This window comes from Musca domestica, unplaced genomic scaffold (assembly GCF_030504385.1).
Source record: "Musca domestica strain aabys unplaced genomic scaffold, Musca_domestica.polishedcontigs.V.1.1 121, whole genome shotgun sequence".
In the NCBI taxonomy this organism is placed as follows: Eukaryota; Metazoa; Arthropoda; class Insecta; order Diptera; family Muscidae; genus Musca; species Musca domestica.
Window position 1 is genome coordinate 1,827,257 of NW_026712156.1, and position 12,900 is coordinate 1,840,156.

Genomic DNA, 12,900 nt, shown 5'->3' on the forward strand with positions numbered 1-12,900 from the left:
CTAAAACGCCAAAATAGTGGGCATAGCGCGAAACGAAAAAAAAGCACTGTACGTACGCTTTTCATCTTTTCTGTTGGTGCTTTTAGCGCGTTTTAGATTTTTAAATATGACAATGTTTATACATTCGAATATTTTGATAGTATGACATCTACTTGTCGCAAGTTCTTTACTGCAAATTCTTTACGTGTCATTCCTGTCATTGAAGTTCTTTTGTTTACTCTTTTTTAAAAAACCATAATAAAACGAAGAATTTTGTATATTATAAACCAATTGAAGGAAAAGTGAAATGAACGAGAAAAAAACGTAAGTTTATACATGGCTGCTTTGTTGTACGAGTATACAAAACTTCAACTGAATTTGAAGCTATGGGTTTTATGGGTGAACATAATTGTTTGTAAAAATGTATATGTCTGCAATTTTTAACCACATGTAAAATGTTCCTAATATATCATATTTTTTTAAAAATATGTATGCACTTATATACATGAAATATTTATATATGTTGTTGTTGATTTAAGACACATTTTTCAATGGAATTGTCTGCAATTCTACACAAGGAGTTCTTTGTGAGTACTTTACCCCCTGAAATAGAATTGTCGGTAAGGTCCACAATATCGTATATCCTCAATATATCGGCATCTTCCGATATTGGGTATTTTTGTAGATTTTAAAAGAATTTTTAATGGATTTTTTTTTTTTTGTAAATTTCCTAATTCGTTTTAAATGGTGGAGGGTATTCAAAGTTCGGCCCGGCCGAACTTACTGCTTTTTTACTTGTTTAAAAATATGTATGCGCTTATATACATGAAATGTTTATATAAGATACGATCTAAATTTTTGAATAAAACAGTATTTAGTTTAAAAAAAAGGTTTTTATTGACAATTTTGGTTAGAAAAAAATACATAGCGCTTTTTACGCTTTTTTAAGGAAAATTTGTACGCCATTTACGCTTTTCTGGTTTTTAATTACGCTTTTAGCTCTCAAAATGTTGGCAACACTGGATGTAGAACCATTCAACTTTTAAGAAAAGCCTAGCCTGAGATCCTTAAATAAGGTCTTCAAAAAATATTTTTAAAAAATCCACGTTGCTTTTTAAGACTTGAAAAAATATTTTTAAAAAATCCACGTTGCTTTTTAGGACTTGAAAAAATATTTTTAAAAAATCCACGTTGCTTTTTAGGACTTGAAAAAATATTTTTAAAAAATCCACGTTGCTTTTTAAGACTTGAAAAAATATTTTTAAAAAATCCACGTTGCTTTTTAGGACTTGAAAAAATATTTTTAAAAAATCCACGTTGCTTTTTAGGACTTGAAAAAAATATTTTTAAAAAATCCACGTTGCTTTTTAGGACTTGAAAAAATATTTTTAAAAAATCCACGTTGCTTTTTAGGACTTGAAAAAATATTTTTAAAAAATCCACGTTGCTTTTTAGGACTTGAAAAAATATTTTTAAAAAATCCACGTTGCTTTTTAGGACTTGAAAAAATATTTTTAAAAAATCCACGTTGCTTTTTAGGACTTGAAAAAATATTTTTAAAAAATCCACGTTGCTTTTAGGACTTGAAAAAATATTTTTAAAAAATCCACGTTGCTTTTTAGGACTTGAAAAAATATTTTTAAAAATCCACGTTGCTTTTTAGGACTTGAAAAAATATTTTTAAAAAATCCACGTTGCTTTTTAGGACTTGAAAAAATATTTTTAAAAAATCCACGTTGCTTTTTAGGACTTGAAAAAAATATTTTTAAAAATCCACGTTGCTTTTTAGGACTTGAAAAAATATTTTTAAAAAATCCACGTTGCTTTTTAGGACTTGAAAAAATATTTTTAAAAAATCCACGTTGCTTTTTAGGACTTGAAAAAATATTTTTAAAAAATCCACGTTGCTTTTTAGGACTTGAAAAAATATTTTTAAAAAATCCACGTTGCTTTTTAGGACTTGAAAAAATATTTTTAAAAAATCCACGTTGCTTTTAGGACTTGAAAAATATTTTTAAAAAATCCACGTTGCTTTTTAGGACTTGAAAAAATATTTTTAAAAAATCCACGTTGCTTTTTAGGACTTGAAAAAATATTTTTAAAAAATCCACGTTGCTTTTTAGGACTTGAAAAAATATTTTTAAAATATCCACGTTGCTTTTTAGGACTTGAAAAAATATTTTTAAAAAATCCACGTTGCTTTTTAGGACTTGAAAAAATATTTTTAAAAAATCCACGTTGCTTTTTAGGACTTGAAAAAATATTTTTAAAAAATCCACGTTGCTTTTTAGGACTTGAAAAAATATTTTTAAAAAATCCACGTTGCTTTTTAGGACTTGAAAAATATTTTTAAAAAATCCACGTTGCTTTTTAGGACTTGAAAAAATATTTTTAAAAAATCCACGTTGCTTTTTAGGACTTGAAAAAATATTTTTAAAAAATCCACGTTGCTTTTTAGGACTTGAAAAAATATTTTAAAAAATCCACGTTGCTTTTTAGGACTTGAAAAAATATTTTTAAAAAATCCACGTTGCTTTTTAGGACTTGAAAAAATATTTTTAAAAAATCCACGTTGCTTTTTAGGACTTGAAAAAATATTTTTAAAAATCCACGTTGCTTTTTAGGACTTGAAAAATATTTTTAAAAAATCCACGTTGCTTTTTAGGACTTGAAAAAATATTTTTAAAAAATCCACGTTGCTTTTTAGGACTTGAAAAAATATTTTTAAAAAATCCACGTTGCTTTTTAGGACTTGAAAAAATATTTTTAAAAAATCCACGTTGCTTTTTAGGACTTGAAAAAATATTTTTAAAAAATCCACGTTGCTTTTTAGGACTTGAAAAAATATTTTTAAAAAATCCACGTTGCTTTTAGGACTTGAAAAAATATTTTTAAAAATCCACGTTGCTTTTTAGGACTTGAAAAAATATTTTTAAAAAATCCACGTTGCTTTTTAGGACTTGAAAAAATATTTTTAAAAAATCCACGTTGCTTTTTAGGACTTGAAAAAATATTTTTAAAAAATCCACGTTGCTTTTTAGGACTTGAAAAAATATTTTTAAAAAATCCACGTTGCTTTTTAGGACTTGAAAAAATATTTTTAAAAAATCCACGTTGCTTTTTAGGACTTGAAAAAATATTTTTAAAAAATCCACGTTGCTTTTTAGGACTTGAAAAAATATTTTTAAAAAATCCACGTTGCTTTTTAGGACTTGAAAAAATATTTTTAAAAAATCCACGTTGCTTTTTAGGACTTGAAAAAATATTTTTAAAAAATCCACGTTGCTTTTTAGGACTTGAAAAAATATTTTTAAAAAATCCACGTTGCTTTTTAGGACTTGAAAAAATATTTTTAAAAAATCCACGTTGCTTTTTAGGACTTGAAAAAATATTTTTAAAAAATCCACGTTGCTTTTTAGGACTTGAAAAAATATTTTTAAAAAATCCACGTTGCTTTTAGGACTTGAAAAATATTTTTAAAAAATCCACGTTGCTTTTTAGGACTTGAAAAATATTTTTAAAAAATCCACGTTGCTTTTTAGGACTTGAAAAATATTTTTAAAAAATCCACGTTGCTTTTTAGGACTTGAAAAAATATTTTTAAAAAATCCACGTTGCTTTTTAGGACTTGAAAAAATATTTTAAAAAATCCACGTTGCTTTTTAGGACTTGAAAAAATATTTTTAAAAAATCCACGTTGCTTTTTAGGACTTGAAAAAATATTTTTAAAAAACCCGCGTTGCTTTAAAGGACTACAAAAAATATTTTTAAAAAATCCACGTTGCTTTATAGGACTTCAAAAAATATTTTTAAAAAATCCACGTCGCTTTATAGGACTTCAAAAAATATTTTTAAAAAATCCACGTTGCTTTATAGGACTTCAAAAAATATTTTTAAAAAATCCACGTTGCTTTATAGGACTTGAAAAAATATTTTTAAAAAATCTACATTGCTTTATAGGACTTCAAGAAATATTTTTTAAAAAATTCATAAAAGTAGAATCCTTAAAAAATATTTTTTTTAAAAATCCATTTTTATTGTTGGTTCTTAAAAAATATTTTTTTTAAAAAATTCACTTTTATTGTTGGTCCTTAAAAATATTTTTTTAAAAATCCACGTTTATTTTTGGTCCTTAAAAAATATTATTTAAAAATCCACGTTTATTGTTGGTCCTTAAAAATTTTTTTTTAAAAAATCTACGTTTATTGTTGGTCCTTAAAAAATATTTTTTCATAAATCCACGTTTGTTGCTGTACCTTAAAAAAATATTTTTAAAAAGTCCACATTTATGGTTGGTCCTCAAAAAATATTTTTTTAAAAATCCACGTTCATTGTTGGTCCTTAAAAAATATTTTTTTTTTTAAATCCACGTTTATTGTTGGTTCTAAAAAATACTTTTATAAAATCCACGATTATTGTTGGTCCTTAAAAAATATTTTTTTAAAAAATCCACGTTTTTCGTTGTCACCAAAAAAATTTTAACAATCCTCTCTTTTTCCCCTCTCTCTTTTCAGTTCCATTTCGGTCCTGAGCAATGATGGCTTTCGCCTCTATTCGATCAATGCCAGCGATAAAATTGATGAAATTTTCGCCAAAGAAAACACCGAACAGATACGAATTGTTGAACGCCTCTTCAATAGCTCCCTGGTAGTGCTGGTCACTCACCAAAAACCCAATTGTTTGAAAATGTTACATTTCAAAAAGAAACAGGACATCTGCAATTGTGTCTACCCATCGGACATCCTGTGTGTGCGAATGAATCGCTATCGCTTGGTCGTCTGCTTGGCCGAAAGTATTCACATTCACGACATTCGCGATATGAAAATTTTACATTCCATTGAGAACATTGCCCCCAATGAGTTGGGTCTGTGTTCGTTGTCGTTAAATTCGCATTTGGCATTTCCCATCTGCACCACCAGTGGAGAGTTGCGAATTTTCAATGCCAATAAACTGAAAACGGGACTGACCATTAAGGCTCACGACACAGCTCTCTCGGCCATGGCATTTTCACCCAGTGGTACACTCTTGGCTACCGCCTCCGAGCGTGGAACTGTGATACGGGTATTTTGTGTTAAGAATGGCCAGAAGGTTCAGGAATTCCGACGTGGGGTGAAACGTTGTGTACGCATTGCATCGCTGGTGTTTTCCACAACAGGGGACTTTTTGTGTGCCTCCTCGAATACGGAGACGGTGCACATTTTTAAGATTGACACCAAGGCCGTGGAGGCGGCGGAACGCAAGGCTTCAATTGGTGAGTTATACATAAATCTACCCTTCGAAGATAATTTACTAAATTTATTTTTCCCCTTTCAGATGATTCCAAAAAATCCACGGCAAATGGTACATCATCACCACCCTCCTCTACCACAGGCACCACATCCGCCACTTCGGCAACAAGTACAAATACGGAAAATTCCTCTGCGACTCCTCCCTCCACAAAACAGCATCAGCAATCACAACAACAACACCAACCTGCCTCTACTTCAAGTACCACAAATGCCGTATCTAATCCCGCCACAAACCCTGCCTCCATTTCCTCAGCTTCCAGTAATTCCTGGTCCATGAGTGGTTATATTTCTAAGGCCATGTCTTCATATTTAATACCCTCACAAATTGGTGATGTCTTGAGTCAAGATCGGGCCTTTGCCACAGCTGTATTGGGTCAACCTGGCCTTAAACATGTCTGTGGCCTGGCACGCATACAAAAGGAGCTGCGTCTCCTGCTGGCCTGTGAAGACGGATTCCTTTACATACATGAGTTCAACAGTGAAAAGGGTGGACCATGTAAGCTGCTGCATGTTCATGATTTGCGTTATACCTTGGAGGGTGTGATAGGTAAGCTGGAAAAATTATTTCCTTTAAAAACAGGGATTTCATAATCGTTTCTCCTCCTCCATTTTTTCCAGAACTCAATCTCTCCGACAGCATGGACAAAATTTCCTTTTCCGGAAATTTACCCTCCACACCAACAAGTAACCCTTCCTCAGGTTTCTCAGCGGATGCTGTCTCACCTTCTGCTGCAGGCGGTGTTTCACCACATTCCAAGGACTCTGCCTCATCGTCGCCTCACAGCAAATCCAGTTCTATGAGCAGTGTTAGCGTTATAATTGAAAATCCCGATCCCTCAACTGACAATTCATATGCCAGCATATTAAAGGGTACCGAACCTGGGCTGAATACTCTTACAGGTATTATGGCCTAAAATTGTAGACGATTTTGATTGGTTCACATTTAAAAATTGGAAAAAAAATTCTGGATGAAAATTTCACAATGTCATGGTTCAGATTATTTATTAAAGGTCATTGGAAAAGTATGCCTTAAAATTCCATGGTTTCTAGGATTAGCAAAAAACGTCCTTGGTCCGAATAACTTTTAGAACAGCACGGTCTGTGGGATTAGCAACAAGTAAAAAAGCAGTAAGTTCGGCCGGGCCGATTTTTGAATACCCTCCACTATTTGGAACAATTTTGACAATTTAAAAAAAAAAAATCCGTTGAAAATTCTTTTAAAATTTACGAACTTCGAACAGCATATTTGAAACAATTCTGGTGAATAATGTCGCTAAAATCATTAAAATACCGAATATCGGGAGGTATGGAGATATGGGGGCTATACGAAGACGTGGACTTGCACAGACAATTTTCTATCACAGGCTGTAGCATCCGATACGAACTTCAAGTGCCAAATTTAAAACGATTCCGGTGAAAAATATCGCTAAAATCATCAAAATACCGAATATTGGGGGGAACCGTCATATGGGGGCTATATGAAGACGTGAACTTGCACAGACAATTTTCTGTCATAGGCTGTGGTACCCATTACGAACCTCAAATACCAAATTTGAAACGATTCCGGTGAATCATGTCGCTAAAATCATCAAAATATTGAATATCGGGAGGTACTGTTATATGGGGGTTATACGAAGACGTGGACCGACACAGACAATTTTCTGACATGGGCTGTAGCATCCGTTACGAATTTCTAGTACCAAATTTGAAACAATTCCGCTGAATAATGTCGCTAAAGTCCTCAAAATATCGAATATTGGGAGGTACCGTTATATGGGGGCTATACGAAGACGTGGACCTACACAGACTATTTTCTGTCGTAGGCTGTGGTACCCATTACGAACTTCAAATGCCAAATTTGAAACAATTCCGGTGAAAAATGTCGCTAAAATTAATAAAATTCCGAATATAGGGAGGTACCATTATATTGGGGCTATACGAAGACGTGGACCTACACAGACAATTTTCTGTCATAGGCTGTAGTATTCATTACGAACTTCAAATAACAAATTTGAAACATTTCCGGTGAATAATGTCGCTTAAATCATTAAAATACCGAATATCGGTATATGGGGGCTATACGAAGATGTAGACCTACCCAGACAATTTTCTGTCTTTGGTTGTAGTATTCATTACGAACTTCAAGTACCAAATTTTAAACGAATCCGGTAAAAAATGTCGCTAATATCATCAAAATACCGAATATCGGGAGGTACCGTTATATGGGGGCTATACGAAGAAGTGGACCTGCACAGACACTTTTCTGTCATAGGCTATAGCATCCGTTACGAACTTCAAGTACCAAATTTGAAACGATTCCGGTGAATAATGTCGCTAAAATCATCAAAATACCGAATATCGGGAGGTACCCTTATATGGGGGCTATACGAAGACGTGGACCTGCATAGACAATTTTCTGTCATAGGCTGTAGTACCCATTACGAACTTTAAATACCAAATTTGAATCCTTTCCGGTGAATAATGTCGCCGAATAAAGTCCTGCAGATATAATACACATTTGTGTAAAAAATTATCAATCTACTTCAATTCGTTCGAAAGCTAGAGTGATTTCCACAGACGGACGGACATCGCTAAATCGACATAGAATTTTATGCTGATATGATGTATATTTCGAGGTGTTGCAAACGGAATGACAAACTTAATATACCCTCCATACTATGGTGGCGGGTATAAAAAGCTGCATTTGATAAAAATCCTTTCAAAATCCATTTTCCCTGGAAACTTTTATTTTTCGTTTTAATTTTTTTTTGGCAATTTAAAGTAACTAAATTTTTTGTTTGTTGTTCCTTAACGTTTCAGCAGATTCGGCGAAATTTCGAAAACTTTGTGATGCCATTGACACACCTACTAAATTGTATGATGAGCGACAATTTCCCCCTGTAGCCATAGCGGCCAAAGATTGACCGAAAACGGTAGCAACAACAACAACTGCAACAACAAGCCTAGCTAAAATGCAACGTTTAAAATGATTGCTGCTTATTAGAATAGGAAGTCTTCTATAAATTGATGATGATGATGGTTTGAATCATGGCTATTGTTTTATTTATTATAACCAATTTATTTTTGTTAAAATAAAAAAATCGAAAAAAAAAATATTAAAATTTTCAAGTATCTCCAACAAAAAAACTTAAAAATGTAAAAAGCCCTACATTAAAAAAAAAAATATGAAGCATACTTAACCATAGACTTTGTCGATACTATGTATATGTATTTCTTAACTCTTATATTTAGCATTTATTTAAACGAATATATTTATGATTTTATTTAAATAATCCATATTTTTAGATATTTTATCAATATAACTGCTCTAAAACATTTTATGACAAATAAAGTTCAAATTAGTTGCAATTTAGAAATTAAATTAAAAAAAAAAATACTCTCATCTCTAATTTTTCATAATTAAAAAATAAATATGACAAATAAAAAAATATTATATTAAGTGTAAAATAAATAGGAAAAGGGACTAGAAAAAATACTAAAAAATATAAATTTTAAAAATGTAAAAAAAAAATATTGAACTATTTTGTGTACTAAAGAGAACTCTTCTTTATAGAAAAATATTAATAATAATAAAATGGCCTTTAGCCTATAAAGGTATTATTGAAACAAAATATTCAAATTAAACTATCAGAATTTTGTTACTTCTAATTTTCAAAAATATGTATTCGAAATTTCCCTTTATTAAAAACCACATAAAACCCCCTCTTAACTTTGTGACAGTCAAATTTAAAATCAAAATATGCAAATGAAACTATCACAAAAATATCCGAAATTTCCTATTTCTCTCCGAACCACATAAAACCCCCTTAACAATCCCTTCTGTAAGTCCAAATTTAACATCAAAATATCCAACAGAAACTACACCAAATTTGTTCCTTCTAATTTCCAAAAATATATATTCCAAAAATATATATTCGAAATTTATTTTTTTTCCCAAAACCCTCTTAACTTTGTAACAATCCCCTTCTGTAAATTTAAATTTAAAATCAAAATATCCCAATGAAACTATCACAATGTTTTTCCTTCTAATTTCCAAAAAAAAAAATATATATTCGAAATTCCCCTTTTCTCTCAGAACCACATAAAACCCCAAATCCAAATTTAAAATTAAAATATCCAAATGGAACTACCACAATTTGAATCCTTCTAATCTTCAAAAAAAAAAAAAAATCGAAATTCCCTTTTTCCTCCACAATTGTGACAATCCCCCTCTGTAAATCAAAATTTAAAATCAAAATATCCAAATGGAACTACCAACTTAAAAAAAATATTTTTAACAAATCCACGTTGTTTTTAAGACCTCAAAAAATATTTTTCAAAAACCAGGTTGCTTTTAAGAGCTCAAAAAAATATTTTTAAAAAAACCACGTTGCTTTATAGGACTTTAAAAAATATTTTTAAAACATCCACGTTGGTTTATAGAACTTCAAAAAATATTTAAAAAAAATCCACGTTGCTTTATAGGACTTTAAAAAATATTTTTAAAAAAAATCACGTTGGTTTATAGAACTTCAAAAAATATTTAAAAAAAATCCACGTTTATTGTTGGTCCTTAAAAAATATTTTTTAAAAAATCCACGTTTATTGTTGGTCCTTAAAAAAATATTTTTTAAAAAATTCCACGTTTATTGTTGGTCTTTAAAAAATATTTTTTAAAAAATCCACATTTATTGTTGGTTCTTAAAAAATATTTTTTAAAAAATCAACGTTTATTGATGGTCCTTAAAAAATATTTCTAAAAAATCCACATTTATTGTTGGTCCTTAAAAAATATTTTTTAAAAAATCCAAGTTTATTGTTGGTCCTTAAAAATATTTTTTAAAAAATCCAAGTTTATTGTTGGTCCTTAAAAATATTTTTTAAAAAATCCACGTTTATTGTTGGTCCTTAAAAAATATTTTTTTAAAAAATCCCCGTTTATTGTTGGTCCTTAAAAAATATTTTTTAAAAAATCCACTTTTATTCTTGGTCCTTAAAAATATTTTTTAAAAAATCCACGTTTATTGTTGGTCTTTAAAAAATATTTTTTAAAAAATCTACGTTTATTGTGGTCCTTAAAAATATTTTTAAAAAATCTACGTTTATTGTTGGTCTTTAAAAAATATTTTTTAAAAAATCCACGTTTATTGTTGGTTCTTAAAAAAATATTTTTTAGAAAATCAACGTTCATTGTTGGTCCTTAAAAAATATTTTTTAAAAAATCCACGTTTATTGTTGGTCCTTAAAAAATATTTTTTAAAAAATCCACGTTTATTGTTGGTCTTTAAAAAATATTTTTTAAAAAATCTACGTTTATTGTTGGTCCTTAAAAAATATTTTTTAAAAAATCAACGTTTATGGTTGGTCCTTAAAAAATATTTTTTTTTAAAATCAACGTTTATTGTTGGTCCTTAAAAAATATTTTTTAAAAAATCCACCTTTATTGTTGGTCTTTAAAAAATATTTTTTAAAAAATCAACGTTTTTTGTTGGTCCTTAAAAATATTTTTTAAAAAATCCACATTTATTGTTGGTCCTTAAAAAATATTTTTTAAGAAATCCAATCCTCTTTTCAGCAATCCTTTTCCTCTCTCTCTCTCTCTCTTTCCAGTTCCATTTCGGTCCTGTGCAATGATGGCTTTCGCCTCTTCTAATTTATCAAAAATACATTCAAAATTTCCTTTTTTTCTTCGAACCACATAAAACTTCCTTAACCTTGTGACAATCCCGCTATGTAAATTCAAAGTTAAAATCAGAATATCCAACTGAAAGATAAAAAGAAAAAGAAAAATAAATAATAATAAAATAAATAAATAAAATAAAATTCCCTTTTTCCACCAACAAAAAACCCCTTACTAAACCCCCCTTAACTTTGTGACAATCCATCAACCCCCTCCCTCTCTCTCTGTAAATTCAAATTTAAAACCATTCCATTTTTTTTTTTTTTGAAATTCACAGATGTTTCTTTTATTATAAATGTGATTAGCTATAGAGATTTTATTCTTTCCATTGGAATCTAATGTCAATGTACCTTATTAAAATTAAAAAAAAAAACACATTTTGAAAATCACAATAGACGCTACACATGTGTATATGTATGACTTGTATATTCCAATTAGTTTTAATTTTTAAGCAAACTGTGTGAACCAACAAAACTACATAAAAACAAGAACAACAACAACAAATAAATGCAATACATCGATATGTATCTCATGAAGGACAAAACGAAAAGAAGAAAAGAAAATAATGGGTTTTGAATTTGTTTTAATTCGATTTTTTTAGATAGGGTATTTGATTTCTGAATATGGACTGTCACCGGACACAAAGAGGTGTTTTTATACCCTCAGCCATATGGCTACAGAGGGTATATATCATTTGATACGGCCAAAACGTGCCTAGTCAAAATAACGGTTTTAGACCCTAGGTCTCTTTGGACCAAATCCGTTTCAGAACATTTGGAGTTGATCTAGCGATGTCCGTCCGTCCGTCCGTCCGTCTGTCTGTCTGTCTGGCTGGCTGGTGCGCACGATAACTCTCGAAGGGAGTATCCCATTTGGTCCAAATTGGCTACAACGTAATATTTTTGTCAAACTTAGATCGAGTTCGGAGATGGGCAATATCGGTCCACTCCTTCTGGTACCTCCCCCACAAAAGGTCGAAATTTTCAAAAAATATATTTTTTGCACAGGAAGAGAAAGGATAATCCGAATTTGCTCCAACTTTGCAAATCCTAATATTTGCGTCAGTGCTAGTTCAGGTGTGAAAATGGACAATATCGGTCCACCCCATCAAGTACCTCCCCCACAAATGGTCAACATTTTGAATAATTACAACTTTCATAAAATGTTATGTAAGAGTCCGACTGTCTTCAAATTTCACACATCCCAATATTTATATTAACCCAAGGTCTTGTGTTAAGATGAACAATATCGGCCCACTCCTTCTGGTACCTCCCCCACAAAAGGTCGAAATTTTCAAAAAAAAAAAAACAAATTTTTTGCACAGAAAGAGAAAGGCTAATCCGAATTCGCTCCGACTTTGCGAATCCTAATATTTGCGTCAGTGCTAGGACAGGTGTGAAAATGGACAATATCGGTCCACCCCATCAAGTACCTCCCCCACAAATGGTCAAAATTTTGAATAATTACAACTCTCATAAAATGTTATGTAAGAGTCCGATTGTCTTAAAATTTCACACATCCCAATATTTATATTAACCCAAGGTCTGGTGTTAAGATGAACAATATCGGTCCACTCCTTCTGGTACCTCCCCCACAAAAGGTCGAAATGTTCAAAAAATATATTCTTTGCACAGAAAGAGAAAGGATAATCCGAATTTGCTCCAACTTTGCAAATCCTAATATTTGCGTCAGTGCTAGGGCAGGTGTGGAAATGAACGATATCGGTCCACTCCATCAAGTACCTCCCCCACAAATGGTCAAAATTTTGAATAATTACAACTCTCATAAAATGTTATGTAAGAGTCCGACTGTCTTCAAATTTCACACATCTCAATATTTATATTAACCCAAGGTCTTGTGTTAAGATGAACAATATCGGCCCACTCCTTCTGGTACCTCCCCCACAAAAGGTCGAAATTTTCAAAAAAAAAATTTTTTTTGCACAGAAAGAGA

The 12,900-nt window shown here is 30.7% G+C and overlaps 1 protein-coding gene across 2 annotated transcripts in view; it reads left to right on the forward strand.

The window, feature by feature from the left end:
- LOC101892695 (WD repeat domain phosphoinositide-interacting protein 2) overlaps positions 1-11,513 on the forward strand; it is a 50,599-nt gene extending 39,086 nt beyond the window's left edge. The window contains exons 2-5 of one of the 2 annotated variants that reach the window (XM_059118346.1): positions 4,494-5,230; positions 5,293-5,814; positions 5,886-6,167; positions 8,088-11,513. In XM_059118346.1, the coding sequence (XP_058974329.1) occupies positions 4,494-5,230; positions 5,293-5,814; positions 5,886-6,167; positions 8,088-8,191 (1,645 nt within the window). In that variant the 3' untranslated portion in view covers positions 8,192-11,513. The remainder of the gene's footprint in view (positions 1-4,493; positions 5,231-5,292; positions 5,815-5,885; positions 6,168-8,087) is intronic. The other variant, XM_059118347.1, reaches the window with a different exon arrangement.
- The last annotated feature ends 1,387 nt before the right edge of the window (positions 11,514-12,900 follow it).